The sequence below is a fragment of the Meles meles genome, chromosome 3 (assembly GCF_922984935.1).
Source record: "Meles meles chromosome 3, mMelMel3.1 paternal haplotype, whole genome shotgun sequence".
NCBI lineage: Eukaryota > Metazoa > Chordata > Mammalia > Carnivora > Mustelidae > Meles > Meles meles.
Genome location: NC_060068.1, coordinates 75,982,151 through 76,007,882, shown reverse-complemented (window position 1 = coordinate 76,007,882; position 25,732 = coordinate 75,982,151). Strand labels below are relative to the sequence as shown.

At 38.1% G+C, this 25,732-nt stretch overlaps 1 protein-coding gene across 1 annotated transcript; it reads left to right on the top strand.

Annotated features, from left to right (window-relative positions):
• The first annotated feature begins 2,055 nt into the window (after positions 1-2,055).
• Positions 2,056-25,208, top strand: LOC123937963 (V-type proton ATPase subunit S1-like protein). The gene is made up of 7 exons (XM_045998846.1): positions 2,056-2,150; positions 8,831-8,874; positions 9,133-9,194; positions 10,920-11,155; positions 17,332-17,382; positions 19,772-20,012; positions 24,429-25,208. Exons 1-7 carry the CDS (start codon positions 2,056-2,058, stop codon positions 24,729-24,731), a joined length of 1,032 nt encoding a protein of 343 aa, XP_045854802.1. The 3' UTR covers positions 24,732-25,208.
• Positions 25,209-25,732: the final 524 nt, after the last annotated feature.

Below are 25,732 nucleotides of genomic sequence, written 5' to 3'. Positions count from 1 at the left end.
TGGAAGGCAGATGCTTAAGCCACCCAGGCGCCCCTCCCTTTGCTTTCTTCTAGGTTTTAAGTCTTTAATCTATTTTGAGTTGATTTTTGTGTCTGGTGTGAAATAAGTCTCCAATTTCATTTTTTGCTTGTGGATATCTAGTTTTCCCAGCACCATTTGTTGAAGAGACTGTCTTTTTCCCATTGTGTGTTCTTGGCACCCTTGCTGAAGAACAGCTCGCTGTATATGTGTGAATTTATTTCTAGGTGCCTGTACTGTGTTCTGTTGATCTGTATGTCTTTTTTTTTTTAATTTTATTTATTAATTTATTTGTCAGAGTGGGAGAGAGAGAATGTGAGCGCACAAGCAGGCAGAATGGTAGGCAGAGGCAGAGAGAAGCAGGCTCCCTGCCAAGCAAGGAGCCCAAAGCGGGACTTGATCCCAGGATACTGGGATCATGACCGGGGCCGAAGGCAGCAACTTAACTGACTGAGCTACCCAGGTGTCCCTCTGTATGTCATTTAAAAAAAATATTTTATTTATTTATTTATTAGATGGAACGAGAGAGAGCTTGCACTCACACACAAGCAGGAGGAGCAAGAGGGAGTGGTAGAGGGAAAAAAGCGGTCTCCTCACTGAACAGGGAGCCTGATGCAGGGCTCGATCCGAGGACTCTGGGATCATCACCTAAGCTGAAAGCAGACGCTTAACCAACTGAGCCACCAGATGCCCCTGTACATCAGTTTTTAATGGCAATACTATATTTATATATTTTATTTTTTATTTTTTTAAAAGATTTTATTTATTTATTTGACAGAGATCACAAGTAGGCAGAGAGGCAGGCAGAGAGAGAAGGAAGCAGGCTCCCCGCTGAGCAGAGAGCCTGATGCGGAGCTTGATCCCAGGACCCTGAGATCATGACCCGAGCTGAAGGCAGAGGCTTTAACCCACTGAGCCACTCAGGCGCCTCCCCTTTTTTAAAAAAGATTTTATTTATTTATCTGACAGAGAGATTACAAGCAGGCAGAGAGAGAGGGGGAAGCAGGCTCCCCACTGAGCAGAGAGCCCAATGTGGGGCTTGACCCCAGGACCCTGAGATCATGACCTGAGCCGAAGGCAGAGGCTTAACCCTCTGAGCCACCCAGGCACCCCTGACAATACTGTGTTTAAATTACTGTAGCTTTGCAATGTATTTTTAAATCAGGAAGTGTGACACTTCCAGCTTTGTCCTTTCTCAAGATAGATTTGGCTGTTTAGGGCCTCAGTTTGCAACAGTTCTTTGAGTAAAATACTTTGTCCCCACTCTGCAGATGGGGTAACTAGAGCTGTGAGTGCACTTGAGGGGTGTCTGACTCCAAAGTCAGTGCTCTTTACCATTATATTCCAGATCTCTTAGCACGTGGAGAGTCATGAATTTAATAGGAAACTGTGAAATAGGACACATATGTAAAATTAGGTAAGTTTCAGAGATTTTTATTCATTTATTCACCTGAAAAATACATGTAATAATGTATATTTTGTAGACTTTTGAGGAGAATATAATAGCTTCCTGAAAAGAAGTATGAGATTCTTACTAAGAGTTAAGAGTATCAAAAACAATGCTAGTTACAGGCACCTGGGTGGCTCAGTGGGTTAAAGCTTCTGCCTTCAGCTCAGGTCATGATCCCAGGGTCCTGGGATCGAGTCCTGAGTTGCGCTCTCTGTTCAGCAGGGAGCCTGCTTCCCCCTCTCTCTCTGCCTGCCTCTCTGCCTACTTGTGATCTCTCTCTGTCAAATAAAACCTTGAAAAAAAATGCTAGTTTCTGAAAAGAGGTTAATTGAAAATCTGCTCCCTAATAATCTTTCATGAATAAGCAAACATCCTAAATAGACCCACTGCTTTCACTCTACTCTCTAAATTAAGCAGTATCAGGCCCCTCCCTCCACCCTCTCCCATGCATAATGCATCCTGGAATATGGTCTTTTTATTGGTTGAATATGTTGTCAGTTACAAGACATGGAAAATACTGCCTCTGCTCTTTTTGCATTTAAGAATTAACAGATGTGCTTGCTTTGAAGAAACTGATTCATTTCTTGATGGGAAGAAAAATCTTCTTTAGTTTTTCACTTATCTTTTTATGTATAGGATTTTCATTAACTTTGGATCAAATACTTGCCAGGAAGAATGTAAGGTGAGTAACTGCACGTTTTTTTTAATTCAATGCATCTGTGAACTTCAACACAAGTGTGAAATTAGATGGGTCTGTAATTTCTTTATATTGTTGCATAGTTATGTTTGTTTATAATTAAAATTGGTTAGATTAGATCATTCTGTAGCTAATAAAATCATTGAACTAGAGTTTATAAATAAGAGATGAATATACAGTATTTATTATAAGAGGCAAGAATTATTCAAAATGCACAAGAAGCATTTGTATTATGTATCAAAGTATATATGTGAGAAAATGACTCAAATCAGTGTTCAGGTTTCTTTTGTACTTACAAGTAAATATTCATTTGATGGTTTTCATTTGATGCTGTTGTTACAAGAGAAGAGAGCAAGGAAAAATTTAAAAACCTCAGAAATACATAACCTGTTCTTCAAAGAAAAGGTGTAAAATCATTTTAACTGGTAGGAGACAGTAGTTGTTTGGAGTACATACTGTTGAAAACTAACAAGCAAAACTTCTATTTCTGTATCCTTTGTCTTTTAGCTCTTTCCATCCGTGTGAGGGATACTATAGAGATTTATCTATAAGGGAGGATATTCAGAATCTGAATAACAGTTAACTTATGTTCTGTCTCCTAATTGCTTATCATGTGTCATCACAATAAATATCAGGGAATTTAGTGCAAACACAAAGGATAGTGCCAAGTAGGATGGTCGGCCAAAACTCGTGTTAAAGAATCTTTAAGTCACCAGCTGATAAAAACTATAAGTACAGGCATATCCTATTTGTTTTTCCCATTGTTTCTAAATCAGTTAGTGCTTTCCCTCAAGTTCATTTTCAAATAATAAGAGACCTATACTTCTTAGGTTATTAAAGCTTAGTAAGGTTTCCTTACTTTGTTTTTACAGAGATGACTAATTTGTGTATTACACTGGTGAAATGTATACCAAATACTATAAAAATCCCAATTCTGTTTTTGAAGCAAGGTTAATGGGTTTAAATAATCTCAGCTTCAGAAGGGACCCTAGAAATCACATCAATCAATGATCATTTGAATCTAATAATGTAGCATATTAATTTATTATGAAAGAAACAACAGTTGCTATTTTGTGAATGTCTTTCAAGTCATAGATCTGAAATTTAAAATATCTCAGTTTTACGGGTCAATTCAAGGTTCTTAAGTCTCTAGAAAGGATGACTGTATTTCAAATTAATACTTGTTTCCTAAGCTTAGAGAGAGTAGGGGTCACCACTCTTTTTTACATATTGCTTCCTCAAACTGGGTTTAAACAATTTCTTTAACAAAAGGAAATATTTTGCCTCTCACACAGCATCCTTTGTGATCTCTCTTTTTCTACTTCCCTTCCAGACTTTGTTTGTTTGTTAAATGTGTTCATTCATTCATGCATGTAGCACATATGTTTTTAATACTTGGTACTTTTAAATGGCTAGGTGCTGTGCTAGGTACTGGGTCTACAATGGTGAGCAAAACAGATCTAGTCCCTGCCTTCATGAAGCTTTAAGTCTGGTGGAGGAAGTACTGTTATTCGTCAAAGTGAATCATGCTGTGAAAGAAAAGTGTGGGAGGCTATGAGCACGCCTAACAGGCAGATCTTAACTGGTCTGAGATGGTAGAAATAGTGTTCTTAGGGAAGTGACATTTAAGCTGTGATCTGTAGCAAAGGGAGGAAGAGGAGAAGGGGAGGATAGAGAACATTCCAGGTGGAGGGAACAGCAAATGCTAAGACTCTTATGAGAGAAGAAGGAAACATGAAGCCTTCAAGGAGCTGAACTAACGACGGTTGGTTTAGCTAGAACAGACAGGGTAAGAGGTCAGCTGAGGTGAGTTTAGTTAGCTCGTCTTTCGGGGCTACAGAGGCCAATGGTGGGAATGTGGTCTTCATCCTGCACAGAGCCATGACAGACCTGTTTCACCTTTACCTTTGTGAAGGTATTACTTTGCAGACTCATGAGGGACCGCCGCGTATTTTAAAAAATATGGCACCAGCCACTACAAGCTTCGGGCTCTTGATTACTTTTCAAAGGTATTGCAGAGATCCCTTTTACTGAACAAGGACTGGAATATTTTAGAGATAATATAGGTTTTGTTTATTTTTTCTTTAAAAAAATTTTTTAACCAGTGTTCCTCAGTTTATTCACATGGATAACTTTAACCAGTTAATTCTTTACGATTCTTACTTTAGTTTTGTAGTGATATGAAAATGTGTGTGTGTGTGTGTGTGTGTGTGTGTAAAAGATTTTATTTATTTATTTGTCTGAGAGAGAGCATAAGCGGGGCGGGGGGCAGGAGGCAGGGAACAGCAAGCAGAGGGAGAAGCAGGCTCCGTGCTGAGCCAGGAACTTGATGCAGGGCTCAGTTCCAGGACCTGGAGGAGATCATGACCTGAGCCGAAGGCAGATGCTTAACCATCTGAGCCACCCAAGTGCCCCAGAAGTCATCTTTTTAAAAAGAATAAATTAGAAAAAAACATCAAAGTAATGCATGTACGTGGTTTTAGGAAAATCAAGTGTTACCAAGACACATAATAAATTATCCAAAAAAAAGTGTCTCCCATTTAGTCAGCTTCTCTAGTAACAAACAACTTCAGCTTTCCAGAATCGTATGATCTCAAACATTTATTTCTCACTCATGTTACATGTTGATAGCTGTTCAGTGGGCTGTTGCAGGCCTGATCCAGCTATTTCCCGTGTCTTGTCATTCCAAGACCTAGACTGAAAGAGCAGTACCTGTTTGGGCCCACCATTACCATGGCAGATAGAAGAGGACAAGGAGGTGACAGACACATGTAGCACCTTGAAATGTTTCTGCAGAGCTGGTACACTGTTGCTTCCACTCATGTTCCGATGACTTGACCAAGAAGCATAGCTGAGACTTATTGTGGGGCAGGAAATATTCTCTACATACAGGGAGGTACTGCAAAGCAAATGAAGGGCAAGGATATATACATCTCGGATTATTTCCAGGGAGTTGGGGACAACCGTACAATCCACAACACTGCCACGTTATTTAAATATGTGTAGGGGATTTCTCACTTTGTACATTTCATCTTATTTTTTTAAAGATTTATTTATTTATTTACTTGAGAGAGAATGAGTGATAGAGAGAGCACGAGTGGGGAGCCCGATGTGGAGTTCGATCCCAGGACCCTGGAACCAGTACCTGAGCTGAAGGCAGACACTTAATCTACTGAGCCACCCAGGCGCCCGTCAATATATACCTTTTCAACATTGTCTAACAACTACCTATTCTTGGTGACAAGTTTTTGCCTCCAACACTGCCCTCACCTTCCTTTCCTTCATACCCCCACCACCACCCCTCTAATACATAGTTACATTACTACTTTCAGTTAAATCTATGCTGGCATCAGTGTGACTATGCATATATCATTCACTGACAAGCCAGTTAGCATACTATAATTGTTTCTTTTTCCTTTGTACAGCTCTTTCCTTTTCTCTTAAGTGAAAGATTACCCTTTTTCATTTGCAATATTTAAAAATATATGTATTCTTTTTTGATTATTTATTTGAGAGAGAGAGAGAAGGGGAATGGGAAGAAAGAGAGGGAGAGAGAGAATCTCAAGCAGACTCTATGCTAAGTGTGGAGTCTGATGTGGGGCTTGATTTCCCAACCCTGAGGTCATGAACTGAGATGAGCCGAGAGTCTGATGCTTAACCAACTGAGCCTCTGAGGAAAAAATATATGTATCCTTAATTCTTTTCAGACGTCCCCTCAGCCATCATGTAGTGTAGCATCTCAAATCCTTTTACCTAGAGCTCTCCCTCTAGGTCTCCTCTTTGGAGCTCTTTTGTCCTCTCGATTTGGATTGATGTTCTCTAGGTCTGATATGTAGTCAGCATCCCGAAGTTTCTCTTCCTCACTCTTCTACATTAGAGCCTCTGTTGGTTAGTGCTTGTGCTTTCCTCTTTCTCGGTTTCCTCTCAGTTTGCTAGAGCACATCCTCCTTTAGCTTCTGTGAAAGGGTGTGAGAGATATATTTTCTGAATCCTTGAGTGATTCTTCTTTTTTGTTTTTTTGTTTGGTTTGGTTTTCAATTTCTGGAAACTAATAGGATGCTTTCCTTATCCCAAGCTCTAAAATGTTACAAGTACCTCATCTCACAAGTACAACTTAAAATGGGTAACAGAGTTAAATGTAAAAGCTAAAACTTTAAAACTTCCAGATAAAACACAGGAGAAAATTTTGTGACATTATGTTAAGAAAATGGTTTAGACTCAGAAACACAGACAATAAAAGAAGAAAAACAAATACATTAGACTTTATGAAAATTAAAATGTTTCCATTTTGAAAGTCACCATTAAGAAAATGAAAAAGCAAGACAGAATGAAAGAAAATGTTTTCAGTACGTGTATCTGACAAAGGACTTGTACCCATGCAGAAAACTCTTTCAATTCAATAAGAAGAAGACAGTTAATTTAAAAATTTGATAAAAGGGGCACCTGGGTGGCTCAGTGGGTTGGGCCTCTGCCTTCGGCTCGGGTTGTGGTCCTGGGGCCTGGGATTGAGTCCCGCGTTAGGCTCTCTGCTCAAAGGGGAGCCTGCTTCCCCCTCCCCCTTTGCCTGCCTCTCTGCCTGCTTGTGATCTCTCTCTCTCTCTGTCAAATAAATAAAGTCTTTTTAAAAATTTTTGATTTAAACACATAGTTCACATAAGAAAATACATAAATGTTGAATAGGCATGAGAAAAGATGCTCACTCATTAGTCATCAGGGAAATGAAAAACTATAATATGATAGCAACCCATATGTATGAGAATGGCTAAAATTAAACAGATTTACAGTACAAATATATTACAAGAATGTGGAGCCACAGGAAAGCTCATATAGTGAAATTGATTGGGAGTTTTGTTAAAAATTAAACTTTTACTATATGACTCAGCCATTCTTCTCAGTATCTATTCAAGAGAAACAAAAAAAAAATTCCATATAAGCCCTGTACACAAATATATTTGTATCTTTATTTGTAGGAGCCCCAAACTAGAAACATCGTAAATGTCTGTTAGTGAATGCTTACCTAAACAAAATGTGGTATATCCATACAGTGAAACATTTCCAGCAATAAAAAGGAATGAAATATTGATCCATATAATAACCCCAATGGGGCGCCTGGGTGGCTCAGTGGGTTAAGCCGCTGCCTTCAGCTCAGGTCATGATCTCAGGGTCCTGGGATCGAGTCCCGCATCAGGCTCTCTGCTCAGCAGGGAGCCTGCTTCCCTCTCTCTCTCTCTCTGCCTGCCTCTCTGTCTACTTGTGATCTCTCTCTGTCAAATAAAATAAAAAAAATAAAAAAAAATAATAACCCCAATGAATTCTAGTCAGTATGTTTAGACTGAAAGAAGCCAAGCACTGAAGAATATATATGATTCCATTTATAATTCTAGAAAATGCAAACTAAAGTGACAGAAAGCAGTTCTTTAGTTTTCCTGTGGCTGAAGGTGGAGGGAATGTCTCTCTACTGCAAGAGTGCATGGGGAAACTTGTGGCATGTAAATATTCTGTATCTTTATTATGGTGGTATGTCATGGATATATGCATATACCAAGACTAATCAGATTATATTAGAGTGGGTGTAGTTTATTGTACTTAATTATATCTCAATAAAGTTGATAAAGTGAGAATAAGTTTGTATACATGCAGGAATTTTATTAATAACAATGAGTAGACATCATGGTCACCAACTTGTCATCTTCAGAAATTCTCATTAGATAATAGAGATTGTATTGCCAAGAGAATGATGCATTCATTGTGTAATTGGTTCCACATAATTCATTTTAAAGCATTTTATGTTACAGATTTAGTAACTCTTGAGCTAAAATTATGTTTTGCATATGGACCATGGTTGTAATATATATATATATATATTTCTCTAATTGTAAGTATATTGAGTTAATGTAATAATTATTTATATAGGTCTTGGATAGCAATCTCTTAAGTATAGAATTTGATCTACATTCTTATATACTACAAGGTACAAGTTCTGAAAAATTTTAAATATATAATAAACAAAATTTTTATGACATTTATGACACAATTAGAGATTTAAGCCCTGATATGATAGTTAATGTTAAAGAATTTATTAATATTTTCTAGATGTAATTGGGCTATTATTATAAAAAGTCCTTATCTTTTAGGAATACATATTTAAATCATATAATATCTGATATTTACTTCAAAATAATACCAGAGAGGGGAAGTGGGTGAGCTCATAGGTGAAACAAGATTGCTTATAACTTGATAATTACTAAAGCTGGATGGTGGGTACAAGTACCTGGGGGTGGGAAGAAGGCTTATGTTTTTCTATTTATATTTGTATGCGTTCACAATACTCCATGATAAAAGATGTATAGTTCTTCTAAGAACTAAACACTGAGGTTTAGCACACTACTTGGCACTTGGTAGGCCCTCAACAATAGTATTCAATGGATAAGAATTAGGGTTGATATTTACAAACTTTTAAAAGTTCTGACTTTTCCTTATTTTCTTTGAAGAACATGTATTACTTTTTTAAATCTTAAATTCACTAGGAAAAAGTGGACAGTTTTGACAGGTAACTTTCTGTCTTCTCTTGAGATGTAATAAACAAATATCCTCCTTAAAACTTCCTATGAAATCTGAGATATAGATCTTTGTTCAGCATCTTTTTTTATTTTTGTTTTTTCTAGTTTCATCTCTCGAACATCTTCAAATAAAGAAGTGGTTATAAACGGTAAGAACTGTATTTGCCCGTACGATTCCTTGAAGAGTTGAGGAGAAGGGTATTGTTTGTGTTGGGCTTCTCTGAATATGGTGTTTGGAGCAGGAGTATCTCATGTAAAAATCTCTTAAACTGGTGTATTCTAAGGTTATGAGCCAGAAGAGGCCCAAACCTCGTATATTTTTATAGTGCTTAGCATTTTAGTATCATTCAGGTACATTAACCAATCAGTGACATTTAGCCTTTGTATTCATATCATTTATTTGACAGATAAGCAGAGTAATGGAGATGTGAATCCAATCCAGAATTTCACAACAGTACCAATCACTCAGGTAAGGATATATTAGGAAACTAGGTTGTATCTTTTAAAAAAAATTTTTTTTTTAAATATTTTATTTACTTATTTGAGAGGTAGAGAGAGACAATGAAAGAGAGAGAGCACAAGAGGAAAGAGGTCATCGGGAGAAGCAGACTTCCCCCTGAGCAGGGAGCCTGATGTGGGACTTGATCCCAGGACTCTAGGATCATGACCTGAGCCGAAGGCAGTTGCTTAACCAACTGAGCCACCCAGGCGCCCCTAAAAAATTTTTTTTAAACACATTTCAGTTAGGTCAGAAAAACTATGAAAATATAAATAATAATTTTCTAATAACTAACATTCTTGCTTAAGCTTTGGGGGCAGAATGGCTTACAGTAGTCTTCTAGTAAATAAAAAACTAAAGTTTTACTTGCTCTTGTGTATTTTCATTACAATATTCAGTTTCACTTTTGTTCTGTGCAGAGAGGATCACTATAGTGAGAGTTAATCTTTGGTTACTGATAAGCTTGGATTGCTACTACCCCTTTAATTTCTCTTTTAGCTGTACTTATATTGGAGTAATTGGTATGGAATAGTTGATCTAGATAAGTGGATCTTCTTTCAGATATCCGTGACTTCGGTAATGAAGAGCATTGTCTCAGATTTCATAAGATGAAGAATGATGTTAGAAGACCCTGCTAGTTTTTTATATTCTATGATCTGGAGCTGCACTGTCCAAGGCAATAGCCACTAGCCACATGGGGCTATTTAAATTTAAATTCAAATGAAGTAATGCTAAGTGAAATTAAAAATTAATCTGAGTTTCACTGGCCCCATTTCCAGTACCATAATAGCTACAGAAGTCAGTGTCTGCTGCACAGGACAGTGCAGATACAGACTGTCCAATATTGCAGAATATTCTATTGGATATTAGTGGTCTGGAGAATTAGGCTTGATATCTAGAAACCTCTTGTTATGTTTGTTTGCATGGTAATTTCTTAATTTTAAAATCTTGCCTTATTTGGGTACCTATTTCCTGAAGAGATAAATTACTGCCATTAGTTCATGGCATGGTGAATTTTTGTTTTTAATTATTAGACTTTTTTTTTTTTGAGTAGTTTTAAAATGGTTTACAGAAGAAATTGAACAACATAGAAGATTCCCATATGTTCCCTCAATCCCGCCCCCTTCAGTTTCCCCTTTGTTTAACATCTTGTGTTATTGTGGTATATTTCTTAAAGTCAAGGAACAAATATTGATACATTATTATTAAGTAAGGTCCATGGTTTACATTGGGAGTCACTCTTCCTGTTGTATATTTTGTGGGTTTTAACAAATGTATGATGATATCTGCCTACCATTATGGTATTTTACAGAATTATACTTTCATGGCCTTAAAGATCTGTGTCCCACCTCTTCATCCCCATTATCTCTCCCAGCCTGGTAACTTTTTGAAGTCTATATTGCCAATATTATTATTTGTAAAGTTGGCTTTTTTTTCTTTTTTTTTAAACAATTTAGTCATTTCCAATTTGGGTGCTTTATAGAAGAAATGACTAAATTGTAGGTAGTATAGGTAGGTTCGTATACCTTTCAGGTATACCTATCAGTTTAGGCTTGTTAAATGATTAAGATGGACCCACCATGGACTCTGGAGTGAGACAGATAAAAGTTTGTAAATAAGTCCTTTTACTCCAAGAAGTGTATTGTGCCGTGGAAACAAACCTGTCTCTTAAACTTTGTTTATTCGGTTAACTAGACTCTCAGCTACACTCTGAGCAGACATGGACATTTAGAAGAAGAACCTTGGAATACATTCAGCCATCATAGCCCAGTTAATGTCTCCATGGATGGAGTTCCCTGCATTCTTTTCTGGGCCAAAAGAATAACAATAAAATTTAAGAATCAGACCTGGCTGGACCTTACAGATGAAGCTTTTGGCCAGAAGACAACAGTGGACATTAGCAACTCAAACTGCAGTGAAGAAAGTGCCATGTAAGTCGATTGCTTTGCTGGAGGAGACCCTTAGGGCAATTGTAGTCTGTTAACTGGGAAGCCAAGTTTTCTGACATTTCAGAAAATGGAAGTAGGTTCCTCGTAGTGAACTTGAAACACATCTCTGATGAAATATTTATGTCTAAAATGAAAGAAAAAAATCAGAAATTAATTTTAAAAAGATTTTCCCCAAGCAATTCTCCTGTTAAATACCTTGAGGAAAATCAGGGTTGTGAAAGTGAAGGTTTTCCGAATTCATTCTGAAAAATGAACAGGATTCCAGGCTTGGTATCAACTCCAAATGTGAGATGTCCAACGACTTTTGTCCTAGCAGGAAGAACTCATGTATCATGCAGCAGAGTCATACATTTTCTAGTGGGTAAAAAAAGAGAAGGCTGATTGTAGCCAGGGCAGATTTCTGCTTCTAGGGAGTGTTCTGAAGTAGTGGAACGTTGCCAGTTTGCAAATGTGCAAGGGTACCTTTGAATGGCTGTATTTCAGAGAGTTCTTTAGGACATTTGTTCAAAATGATTTTAATAATTTCTTTTGATTTGAGATAAGCAGATTAAAAAATATCCCTTTTGAAGAGGAAATCAATTTCCAGTACCTTTCTCTGCTTTCTAGTCATCCAAGTAAAAGTTTTTGCTTGTATTTGTTTTGGTTGAGGAGGAGTAAGTCTGGCATATCCCACTTGCTTTCTGTAAATCTTGCTTTCAACATTTGTTGGTATAATAAAAGCTCTTGGAAGATTGTCTGCATTTGTCCTGGCCTGGTTTAGATGGGCAGAATGCTTTGTATACTCCGTGTGTGTGTGTTTGTGTGTGTGTGTGTGTATTCATTTTATATACTTTGGCTGAAAATACTTTTTTACTACTGAACTTTACTTTTCATTTAAAAATTATTGATGATGGGTAAAATGGATTGTATTAATATTACAAGTTTTAGTAAGTATCTTGCTCTTCAGAATGATTATCTCTTATTAGGGAATTAGGAAATTGTAAGTATAAACATCCCGAGTCCTCCCAGATTTGTTTATTCTGTGGCAACAGAGACTATCAGAAACTCCAGCACTGCTGAGTGTTTAGGACTTTATCCTTGCGCTCTAATTAATTCCCTACAGGGCTCTTTACTTGTGGTCAGCTGCCTGGAGAGAGGCTGATTGCCTGGGGATCATCTTGCCTGTCTGGCTGACTGGCCTGCCTTGATTCCATTTATTCTTACCCCAGGATATTTGTGGGGAAGATCAGAGCACCACAGTTTTTTGTTTTTGTTTTTTGTTTTTTTCTGGGCTTTAGAAATCTTAATGATCATCGGGAACTCAGAGACAGAAAGAATGAAAAGTTGGCTGCTAGTCCCAGTTCTGCTAGTGAGCTTTGTGACTTTACAGATAGGAGACACCATAGGATCATCATCTATGAATGGAGATGATGGCATTTATTAGTTGTAATAGGCCTGAAGCATTTGCTTTGGGCCAGGCACTATATCTGTTATTCCTCACAATACTATTGAGTCATAGACTGTTACCATCCAAAAGCAAGGCTTGTAGAGATTAAGAAATTTGATAAGATCACACAACTTATTTGGTAATAGAGCTCGGGCCTAAAACTGGTCTTTTTTTTTCCTTTTAAGATTTTATTTATTTATTTGACAGACAGAAATCACAAGTAGGTAGAGAGGCAGGCAGAGAGAGGGGGGGAAGCAGGCTCCCTGCCGAGCAGAGAGCCTGATGAGAGGCTCGATCCCATGACCCTGGGATCATGACCTGAGCTGAAGGCAGAGGCTTTAACCCACTGAGCCACCCAGGTACCCCTAAAATTAGTCTTTAACAATGATGTTTTACGTCCTCTTTCTTGGCTCTCATTGCATTGTGAAAATCATAATGGGAAATGTACGCATGAGAACTTTGAGAATTCTTCAAGTGCTATGCAAAGTAATAATATTATCTTCCTAACATACTAATGATAACTGGAATAAAATAGTGCCTATGCCTAGTTACCTGGTGAAGGGACCTAGGGAAGCTTTGGTTTTCACAATGCACAAAGGAATGATTGGGTGGGACCTGATTTTCTTCTTGGTTAGCACCTACATATTCTACTAGGATGTCCTGAGTGAGCAGCATCTACCTCCTGGAGTCCTGTCCAGGCGAGTGGGCAGACATCCTGGACAGCCCACCCATGGAGATGAATGGAAGGCTTCCCACTATATGAGGCATGCAGGGACCAGATACTGAGACCATCCCTCATTCCTGTGAATCATGAATGTTAGTGAGATGCTTTTGTTCTGCTGGCAAGGAAATCTTATATTCTTAAGAACCAGGGTGGGAGTTGCTGAAAGAATAAACCCAAGTAAAGACATAACCATGTAAGGTCAAAAGCACAGATTAAAAAAAGGTGACCTTGTTTTAGTGCTTGGAAACAAAATGTTCAGGGAAAGGCAAAGTGTTGGCAGACTGATTTGCTACGGAAATCTTTCTAAATAGTGAAAACCCTACAAATAGAGCATAATCTGAGCATCTGGGGGTATTTGAACTTAGGCAATTATGGTCTGAAAAATTCAGAGTCTGTTTTAAACGTGGGAGGTTGGGGCACTTGGAAGAGTAAAAGCAGGTCTTTTTTGAGTGACTTGCTAGATTGTATTTCTCCTTGTGTTCCCAGGTTATGGTGCAGTGCCTGGCACTTAGGAGAGTCTCACTGAGTGGTTGTTAAATTTGCTGTGTTGAAATCAGGCACATTCTTTACTCTGCAGCAGAGCATGTTGGCAGCTTTCACTGAGATCATGACTGCTGGAGAAAGCTCTTGGAGTACCACAGGCTAAGAGGCCACGAAGCCACTCCATCAGGAAAAGGGGACAGCAGTTAAGTGGATTCAGTATGGCCTTGCTTTGAGGTTTAGTTCATCAGCTACACAGTCATTTTATGGATAGCCAAGCTATTCTGATTCTTTGAAAGAAGTAGAGAAATTTCTGTTAAAGTTAGTGACCAGTCAAATTTGTAAAATACTATTCAAGAAAGAAATTTTATTTCATTAAAGTATTTTAAGTACTTTGTAATAGACTATGAGAGTATTCTTAGAGAAAGGCCTTTTTGGAGACTTGCTTTACTGAATAAATCAGCTTATAAAATGTTCATAAATGAATGCTTCTAATGTGTCTAAGCTTACAGTGTTAGGAAATAAAGATAATTTTCTTAGTAACTTTATCTGGTTTATTTTGTAAATATATAAAATATTCCCCTTCCCCCATAAATAGTATGATGGTAAATTTCAGCTCAATCACTGACATTTCTATTTCTTGATAAGGTAGGACTAAATTAATGAGATTACATTTGTGTGATACTTTTTCTAAGCTTGTAATTGAGCGTTTATGGTTATCTACTTTTGCTTTTTTGGTTTTATAATGTATGTTGAGGTGTTACAACTTCTGGACTTTATAATGTCACATAGCTGCATATCCTTTCTGTATTTAAAATTTTCACATTTTCTCATTTCAGTTCTTTAGCTTTTCCACATGCTTATTTTTCAACCTTATTGAAATATTAATAAAATACACTAAACTGCACATATTTAAAGTACACAGTTTGATCAGTTTTGACATATTTGTACACCCACAAAACCATTACTATGATCAAAACAGCAAGCATTTTCATCACCCTCAAAAGTTTCCTTGTGCCCTTTGTAATCTTTCCCTCCTGCCACTCCCAGATTACCCTTCCAGGTAACCATGATCTTCTCTGTATAGTTATAGGTGAGTTTGCATTTTCTAGAATTTTATATAAATATAATCATATGGGGCACTTGGGTGGCTCAGTTGGTTAAATGTCTGACTCTTGGTTTTGGCTCAGGTCGTGATCTTGAGGTTGTGGGACTGAGCCCTGCTTGCGCTCAGTGCAGAGTCTGCTTCAGATTCTTTATCCTTCTCCCTCTGCCCCTCCCTGCTCTCATACACTCTCTCAAAAATGTATAAATAAAATCTTTAATAAATACGTAAATAAATATAGTCCTATGGTGTATACTCTTTCAGTCTGGCTTCTTTCACTTAACATGATATTTTGATATTCTTCTACATTGTTACACATATCAAAGTCAAAGTGATGTTTCTTTGTAACTGCTGAGTAGTAAATATTCCATTATATGGATAGACTACAACTTATTTATCCATCCACCTCTTTTTTTTTTTTAGATTTAATTAATTAATTTATTTGAGAGAGAGCAAAACAGTGAGAGAGGGGAGAGGGTCAAAGGGAGAAGCAGACTCCCTGCTGAGCAGCGAGCCTATTGCGGGACTCAGTCCTGGGACTCCAGGATGGTGACCTGAGCCGAAGGCAGTTACCCAACCAACTGACCCACCCAAGTCCACCTCTTGATGGAAATTTGGTTTGCCCCAGATTTTAGATAGCTTTCTAAGGAAAGTTCCTTTAAACATTCATGTACAAGTCTTTGTAGGAGTGTATATATTCCTTTTTCTTAAATACCTATGAGTAGAATGGCTAGATCATATGGTATGCTTTTTAAGAAACTACCAAATTGTTTTTTAAAGTCATTGTATCAGTTACCTTTCCACTAGCATTGCATGAGGAGGTTCCATTTGCTTTACATTCTTGCTGACATTTGGTATGGTCAATGATTGTAAGGAAAATATTTTTATGTTTCTTCATGGTTAGTAATTTCTGAACAAATTTGACTAGGATTTAGGTTAAAAAATAAGCCTTGGAGTTAGTAAGAGATTAACCACCTTAGATGAATGTGTTTACCTGTCAAGGAGTAATGAACCTCAGGACCATGAAACATTTCCAGTGCTTGGAAACCTACAGAGGCTACTTGCCTTCTTCTTAGAGACAAATTGACATTCACCTTTATGGTAAACTATTTATTCCCATCCAAAGGCTGATAAAACTCATCAGCTTACATTGTGAGGTAGGTACCTAGTACTCTTCTCTTTTCTCATGCCAAGGAAAATTTTTGACACTAAGGAAGCAAGCGTTTCCCTCTCTCAAAGGGAACCACTGCTTCTCTCTTACATAAACTCCCAGACTCACAATTTTGGTGTTCCTCACTTGTATTACAAATCACAGTATGAACAGGATGACATCTGCCTCTCATCATGTTGCCCAGGCACAGGAGTTGGGTTAAAAGGGGAACCAATGTGGTTATTGCTATGAATTAGTAATCCTCTGTCTCACATCCAGGAAATCTTGTGTTGACTTTCTGAAAAGTGTGAATAATACGGATATTAATTGCTTAAGAATAGGTTCTTTTTTGAGAGCCAAAATGCGGGGAAAGGACAGAGGGAGAGAGAGAATCCCAAGCAAGCCCCTTTCCCATTGCGGAGCCTGACACAGGGCTTGATCTCACTACCCTGAGATTCCCACCTGAGTGGAAACCAAGAGTCAGATGCTCAACCAACTCAGCTACCCAGGCACACCAAGAGTAGGTTCTTAAAAAGAAGTTTTAATTATTTCAATTACTGTACCATGATGCTTTTATCTTATTGTGGTTTTATTTTATATTTTACTGATAACTAAGGATGCTGAGTATTTTTTCATGTATTTATTAGCTATATGTATATCTTCCTTTGTGGAGTGCTTGTCTTTTCACTATTTTTAAGCTAAGTTGTCTTCTTATTATTGAATTGTTAGTGTTATTAATTATATTCTGGACACTAGTTCTTTGTCTATATATATTGTGAAAATATTTTCCCTTGTTCTTTGGCTTATGTTTTGTTTTCTTAACACTGTCTTTTGAAGAGTAAAAATTCTGAATTTAAGAAAGTCCAGTATATCAATTTTTCCTTTTTAGTTCATACTTTTATATTTTTTAGTTTTTTTAAAATTAACATGTAATGTATTATTGTTTTTAGAAGCAGAGGTCAGTGATTCATCAGTCTTATATGATACCCAGTGCTTATTACATCACATGTCCTCTTTAACGTCCATCACCCAGTTACCCCATCCCTCCACCACCGTCCACTCCAGCACCCCTCAGTTTGTTTCCTATGATTAAGAGTCTCTTATGGTTTTATATTTTTTCAAGAAACTATTGGCTGGTTCAAGATTGTAAAATTTCTATATATTTATTCTGTAAGTTTTATTATTTTAGTTATATTTTGAGGTAATTTTTTAGTATACTGTGAAGTAAAGGTTATTTCTGTTCTGATGGACTGTGTTGTTTCTGTTTTCTTAGTTTGTCTCTGAAGTTTGGTGATGCTGAAATTCCCAAAGGTCTTGATATAAGGTAGGTGTGGATGCTACTTTGAAGTATCATAGGTTCAGCCCTTCACTTTGGCTCCATGTAATTTATTCATTGAATATGTAGTATCAAGGGCCCACTATGTGCCAAGCGGTGACATGTGAAATGCCACATATAACTAACTACACAGAGTCAGTGATATTATGGTGGGATCCTATAGGAATGATTTCTTTAGTTTCTACCAAAGCATCTATTTAGATTTTTCCTTCTTCAGTTAGGTCTTAGAAATCACATGAACCTGAAAATGTGGTTCTCTTTTCCTCTGAGCAAAGAATATATGTAAAGCTCCAAAGCTGAATCTCTGGTTTGAAGTTATTTTCTATGTCGTGGCTTACAGTGAATTACACTTATCACTTCATAATAGCAAATAAAGTCTCTGTAGCTGAATTTCCCAGCAGACAATCCAGGCCTCCATTTTGCTGTGTTTATGTCTGGAAGAATGCATCTGCCAACAGTGGTTTATTCAAGTAGTTAGGAACTGCTCCAGAAGTGGAGGATGACTTCAAGACATTACATTTTTTTTCTTATAAAAAAAAATGTTTCTGTTCCTATAGGACCAACCTTTTAGTGGAAATAAACAGCTGTGTCTTTAATATTACTTGAAAAAGCAGCAGGATGTGCTAGGACAGTCTTTTCTAAGCTGTGTTCTATGGAACCCTTATGCTATGTGAAAATATTTATAAGATTCCCCAGGGAAGGGGTTCTCTGGTCAAATGTGTTTGAGAAAAACTGCATACCATGTCCTTCTCTTAGAGATTCACAGTATTAATTTGTATATTAAAGTAAATGTGAAGACATGCTTTTAAGGAAGATTGTAGCACTTGGTGACTTTGATGAACCTCTCATTTCCTATGTTTACTTTGGAAAGCTCTTTCCTCAGAATATTTGCCGATATTTCATGGAACCACTATTGTTTCACTGGTCATAATTTAGAAAATACATGTTCTCATCTTTTAGATAAAATTTATAAGGAAAATAGAATCCCTCAAGGTGAGGAAACATATACAAACAAAAATATACATATCTGTTTGATATAGGAATGAGTAGTTTTTTTTCAGCTAGCACTTTTTTTTTCCTCAAAAGGAAAATGGCTTTATTATTATTTTTTTCTGATGATAAAGGAATGTGATAGATGCTGTCAGTACCCCATCTATATCACTTTGAGCTTTTCCATTTGAGAGCACTGTAGTCTACCAGCTCAACTTTGAACTGTCAGCTTTTCTTTGCATAAAAGCTTTCTTTAGCCAAAGGCGTACACTGCCTCCCATCCCTACCCCAGCAACTCTGAACCAATGACTGAAAGAAGTGTATAAATACCCCAGCTCCCTCACCCAAGGGTCAGGTAACAGGCATGTGAACTACCCTCATTCCCGATGTACCCCATGAGTATCAAACCCCACTTGCCCACAGTGGAAACCTGCTTAATAATGTGTCCTTTCGGGGTATCTTCCATTCCTCTGTCATTTTTCTTTTTCCCATTTGACATATTTTGAATTCCTAAATAAATTTGGGATTACCTCCCCCAAATACTTCTTCTCCTCACATCATTGTCTCAGGGTCTGTCTCTTGGAGCCCGATACATGACCAGAAAAGAAAACGAAACAAACAAAAAAAAATCAGAAAATATTTCTCTTAAAAAAAAACTTGAAAATCATTCATAATTTAACCAGCATTTGTAATCATTATTAACATTTGATCTCTGTCCTTCCAGAATTTTTTTCCTATGCAGTCACACATTTGTTTATTCTTTTAATGAAAAAAATGATCATGGCATATTATAACTTTATTACTTCTGGGGAATATTTCATTCTAAAATGGCTAAGAGTAAAGGCTCTAGTCTCAAGTTGGATTCGGAGCCCAGCTCCAATACTCAATCTCCAAGTAACCTTGCACAAGCCATTTATTTAACCCCTCTGTGTCTTGATTCCTCCCCTGTGAAATGAGGATAATAATAGTGTCTATTTCATGTTAAAAAATACACATAAAGAACATAGAAGGGTGCTTGATGCAGTAAAACTTTCTTTGGGTTATTTTTTACCATTATTTATTTAGCTAATTCTATATTAGTTTAGAATTTAGTTTTTTCAACTTTTTTGAAATAATAAAGTCAAGTTTTGATTTTAAAAATGAAAATATAAAAAGCTTTTTGTGTTTTTCTTTTCAAAGGAATTTGTACTATTCACTTTTGGGGTCTGCCCTTTCATTTGCTTTCATTGAAACCTATTAGGAGACTGGTTTAGCAGTAGACGTAAACTCTCTGAGCCAGTTCTACTATCTGACAAAAGAGGGTGCTATTGCACTGCTCATAGATGATTTCCTGTGTCAGCAAATATCAGAGTGCTTTAGGAGTAATACTGTTTGTAACCATTTTCAGATTCACCCTTACCAGTTACAACAAGTTGTACCTCCAGAGCTGGTTTAGTCTGCAGCGAGTCGAGATTATTTTCAATAATTCAATCCAAGCAACTTTTAATGCAACTGGCATATACGCTCCGTCGAGTTATTCCTACCACTGCCAGCGTGTCAGCAGCCTGCAGCGGTATGATGCCCTCTTGTTGCCCAGCTACACAGATGATATGTCAAGTCTGTGGGAGGTCACGTTTGTTGATTTCCAGGTAAATAAACTAAAATGTATGCTCAGTGTACCTGTCTGGTGCCAATGAAACTCAGTTCTGGAAAACACCTGAAATATAGATGTTTAAGGAAAAGAGAGGAATGGATATCTTTAAAATAATATTGGTATTTTTTCTTTATCTTCTAAGTCATGAAATGGAATAGGATAAAATATTCCTCTCCCTGTGCACTACCCAGGCCCTACGCACCACCTCCCACCCCCCCCACTTGCTTTTACATTCACATTTATGCAGCCACTAATAATTATCAATGAGGAATGCCAGCAATCTAAACTGGAGGGAAGCTGTGGCGTGAAGCCCAGTGACTGACACTTCCTGGAGTGAGAGGCCCTTCTGGGGAGAGGAACTGTTGGATAATTATTTTATTTCCTTCAGGGAGTGGAACAGTGATCCTATCAGGACAGATAAGCAGTACATCTGTAGCCTGACTGACAGCTTTGGCAGCACAGGAATGGAACTGTCAGCCAAGGAGTAAAAATATCCCAGAGATCCTCTTGAAAGTATTTGGGGAAAGGCCTGGGGGCATTAGACGTTTCTTTTCACCACCAGAATCTCAGGCAGAGAGACGTCGGTCAGCTTCCTCTGTCCTGTTAACCTGTGAAGAAAGCTTCACTCATTTTTCTAACTCACTGCAATAGGCATGGTTTTGCATGTCCCTCTTATGGGCACTTCCCAATCTTTTCCAAATGTAAATGTATTTACTTCCTCTTCCCTCCAGCTTGGAGAGGTGTGCAGCTTGGAGTAGGGAAAGAGCTTGCATTTTGGAGTTTGAAAGAAAGAGTTGGTTTCAAATTGCTTGTCAGCTACCTGGGTAAACTACTTCACCCTCTTGATTTCTGGCCTTTCTTTTATGGAGGTAAAGAAGTCATGGCCTTACTGTGTGGCAACAGCCAAAACTGTGTCAGGCATGGATTACCAGTAACTACTACTTATGAGTGCCCCTCCATCCTGTGTGTCAGCACTCTTGTGGTTATTTTACATACTTTGTCTTTAAAAGTTATCATAATGTTGCAGGATTGCTGTCATTATCCCTGTTTTAAAAATGGGATGACTGAAGCTCTGATGATTACATAATTTTTCAAAGTGATATAACTGGTTAATGGTAGAAGCAGAATTTGAATTCTGTACTATCTGACTTCAGAGGCGCTTTATAATGTATATACTATATATTTATCAGTTTTTTATAAGTACATATTATACATATTTCTCTCCCTTGTACTTTAAAAAGAGAGGCAGGCACAAAGTAATATTGAAAACAAGGAATAATTCACAGAAAATCTTGCCTGATTGAGAGGAACTGACTGATTTATATCTCTTTCAGAAATGATTTAGGGTGACACTAAATGTTTAGAGAAACACTGGAAGAAAACAGACTTTGAAAAATGCACAAACCACTTCACACCCATTAGGTTGGTTATTATTTAAAACAAAAAACAAAAAAATACCAAGCAAACCCAGAACAAAAAATAACAAATGTTGGCAAGGGTGTGGAGAAATTAGAACCCTGTACATCACTGGTGGGAATTTAAAATGGTGTAGCTGCTATGGAAAATGGTATGGTGGTAGGTCCTCAAAAAATTAAACCTAGACTTAACCTGTGATTCTGGGTATATACCTAAAAGAGTTGGAAGCAGGGACTTGAACAGATACTTATATAGCCATGTTAATAGCAGCATTATTGACAACAATCAAAAGATGAAAACAACCCAAATGTTCACCGATGGATGCATGGAAAAGGCTAGTGTATATGTGCAGTGGAATATTACGCAGACCTGAAAAGGGAGGAAATTCAGATATAGGCAACAGCAAGAACGAACTTTGATACTGTGCTAAGTGAAATAAAGCAGACACCAAAGGACAAATATTTGTATGAATTCACTTATATGAAATATCTACAGTAGTCAGATTTGGAGACAAAAAAATAGAATGGTGTCGTCAGGGAGCTGGGAGAAGAGGGGCAGGAGGAATTAGTGTTTAATGGACTTAAAGTTCGCAAAATGAAAAGTTCTAGAGGTGGATGAAGGTGATGGTTACACAATAACATGAATGTACTTAATGTCACTGAACTGTACACCTAAAAATGGTTAAGTTGGCAATTTTTTTGCTATGTATATTTTACAATAAAAAACATTTTAAAAATTGGCAAAGACACGTGGCTTAAGAAAAACAAAGGAAGAAAAGATCAATTAGAGCCACGAGTGACGTTGGTACACAAAATTGCAAGACCTTCCATCTGATCTGGCTGGAAGCGGCACAGTGATTTGGCTGTGAAGCTTTGGAACATCCACTATAAGAAAGAATTTTTCAGTTACATGTACTTGGGGTTCAAAAGACTGTTGGAAGCGTGCTTGTGGGGAGCACATCCATCGCTGGTACGGTTGTGCCAGTATCTGTGACAGCAGCCTTACAGTGAACACAGCCGTGGATGTCACAGGTGGGCCTTGTTAAAACACCTTTGCTATAAGCACATAGTGGGGTGCAAGGTCAGTCCACGCAAGATGTGGTAGTGATAGTGATTCAGGTGTGTATACCAAAGGCTGCATTCCACGTAGGTGGCTTTGCCCATCTGATTTATTCTAAGAAGAAAGTAGTGTGATGTCACATGCATGGCAAACTGAGATGCCTTTGGTGGGCCATCTGAGGACTGGTAAAGTGTAACCAGCATCACAAAGAGTATGTTTATTCAACTCCAGTTATTTAATTTTTACTCCTTAAGAATGTTGGCTGTGTTGCTGGATCTTCAGTTTTTCAATGGAAGCTAGCAGTCTGGATTTTAATAGGAAATTCTCAGGATGTCCAAAACTTTGGGCCTAACAAAACTTGCCTGTGGTCTAGGTACAGGGTGTTTACAACCACTAGTCCAGAAAATGGATGGACAAGTTACCCTTTAGGCATTCTCCACAGATACTGTTCTCAACCAAGTCTTAAGAATGAAATAACAGTCAATGTGAGGACATTCTCTTTGGCTGGAGTTGCAGCATCAGATGAGGCCATCTTTTGTCATTTTGTCAAGAGCGTGACTCTGCAGGCACTAGTCTGAAGAGAAGGCCACTTTGCCTCCAAAGTAGAGCCTCCAACATAGAGGGGTGGGCCAAGGATCCCAGAATCCAGGTCGACAGTCTCCTTTTGGAGCTGGTTTTGGATTCAGTCTAGTGCACGGACAATTGGATGGGCAAGGCCTCTAGTCTATGGCTACAGGCATTTTAGCATGAAAAAATGGCGAAGCACCCACTTAAGTCATAAAAAATGAATTCTCACTAAGCACTCATGGATAATTCAGTTTTCTGATGTACCTCTTTAAAACCAACCTGGTGACTGAAGTGATGTTGTATAGGATTCAGTTCCAAAAGCCAACTAGGTGTGGGAGCTGCCTTCTACAAATGATTGCTCTCGTTTAGAGTAGTTTCCCTGTAGCTCAGTTTCTTTCCTTGTGACCGTTTTTGGATACAGAGCCTGTTGTCCTTTTCAGCCTCTTCTAGTTCCAAGTATTTGAGCCACTTCCTTCACACATGTGCGAAAGCTCTTCGTTCCATTCTCTGGGCAGGATGCAAATAGGGGCTGGTATGCAGCTCTTCCAAAAGCAGTACAAGTATGTATGGTACAACTGATAAAGAGTGGGCGGTGGTGTCGGACTTGTAGAGTTGTAGACTGAGAAGTGAAGCCAAACTGCCTGGGTTTGAATTATAATTTCAGTGCACTTAAATAAGTGAAAAAAGTAAAATGAATTGAAATATAAAATATCTTCACTGTACTTACTGCTATGGGACTCTGAGGAAGTTACTTTTCTGTGCCTCAATTTCCTCACCCATTAAATAGTAACATATTCATAGGCTCTTGTGATTTTTTAATGAGTTAAAGCAGTATCTACTACATAAAAAATCTTTGGTAGGTGTTAGCCTTTATTATCTGTATTTTGCCTCATTGGGGACTATGATAGCTTCTCTTAGGAGACTCTTCCTGTCCACTTCCTGTTAATAGAATCAAAGGCAGAGGAAGTGAGACTTAATTATTCTTTGTGAAATTTATGCTAACATTTATAAAATTTTGAGTGTACTTTGAATTTTAGAGACACCACAAAGTTATTTTTTAGATGAACTAGAATATTTCTAAGGACCACATTAAGAGAGGTTTTACTTCAGAGACTTGAACTTCATGAGCCTCTTAATTATGATAACCATATATCTCAGAGTATCTGGGTCAGTCTTGATTGAAAATTGTTTCATTGTCGCTATAAGCACACTCACATTTGTTAGATCATGTGCTCAAGTTAGTCAGTAAGTAGAACTTACTACCCATTGTCTTATGTTTGGTTAATTAGGAGTCCAGTATCCTCTGCACAGGTGAGAGGTAGATCCTAGGAGAGAAAGAATATGTCACTCGAGCTCTTTATCCTGACAGATCCAAGGCTTCACCATCAAGGGGAGGCAGTTTGCCAAGCCCCGAGACTGTGCCTCCTCCTTCTCGCCAGCCATTCTGATCGGCCTGGCCATGTCCCTGATCCTGCTGCTGGTGTTGGCCTACGCTCTGCACATGCTCATCTACCTGCGCTATCTGGAGCGGCACTACGATTTCCTCACCTCTCCGGCCCACTTCCCCCAGCTGAAATCTCGAGATGCAGCAGAAGAGAAGGAGTTGCTGAGGAGCCAGGGCGTCGAGTGCTATGAACTGAGAAGCCCACAGATATGCAAAATTTATGTGTAACGGCACAGGCCCCTCTTCCTCATGAGGTCCACAGTGGGCTCTGAAAGGAGTTATTTCTGTCCACCTTCTTTGACTTGTGATATAAAGTGTTTGCCTCCTGGCTTGACTAAAAAGACATACATGCAGAAACTTCATTTTGGAGCATCCACTGGCCTACTTAGAGAGACTCGAGACAATGAAAAAGTTGCCCTAGGAACCCCACAGAGATAAATATGATTGTTGCCCAAAAACTACTTTGAAAGCAAAAGAATATTTCAAGTTAGGAAGACAGAAAAAAACCAGTGATGCCATTTGGAGAGGGGAAGACATATTTGGTCCTTCTTGCTTGTTCCAGTTCAGATGTGATAATATGGAAATAATAATTCCAAGGTTATCAGGAAGTTCAGAATTTATTTTATGAATTTGCATTTTTAGAAATTATATCCTGATTTTGTTTTAAGAAGTAGTCTTTCCTAGAGCTGTTTGGGGAAGACTCTTGTCAATATGGTAGAACACTGTTCAAGGGCTTTCTTATCATTTACTTTGCTGTTCAGAGGCACCCCAGTTCATTTGTGAAAGGTAACAGTCTTGCAGTTTCTTTCCTATCTGGTTGTGGCACCAAGGCTTGTCTCATTTGTCTGACTAGACACCCATTAACTCTCCTAGGTACCAGTTGAAATAAGCAGCTGAGCTAAGAACAGTGTCCTTGCTATACAGACAGCTTCATGGCAGATCTCCTAAACCTTTTTCCAGTGCCATCATGTCCCTTAAACTCTTCTTTAGTAGAAATTCTGCTGCCACCATTGCTCTTTTTTTTTTTTAAGATTTTATTTATTTATTTGACAGATCACAGGTAGCCAGAGGGGCAGGCAGAGAGAGAGGGGAAGCAGGCTCCCTGCTGAGCAGAGAGCCTGTTGCGGGGCTCGATCCCAGGACTGTGGGATTAAGATCTGAGCCAAAGGCAGAGGCTTTAACCCACTGAGCCACCCAGCCCCCCCCCAATTGCTCTTCTTAAAGATCGA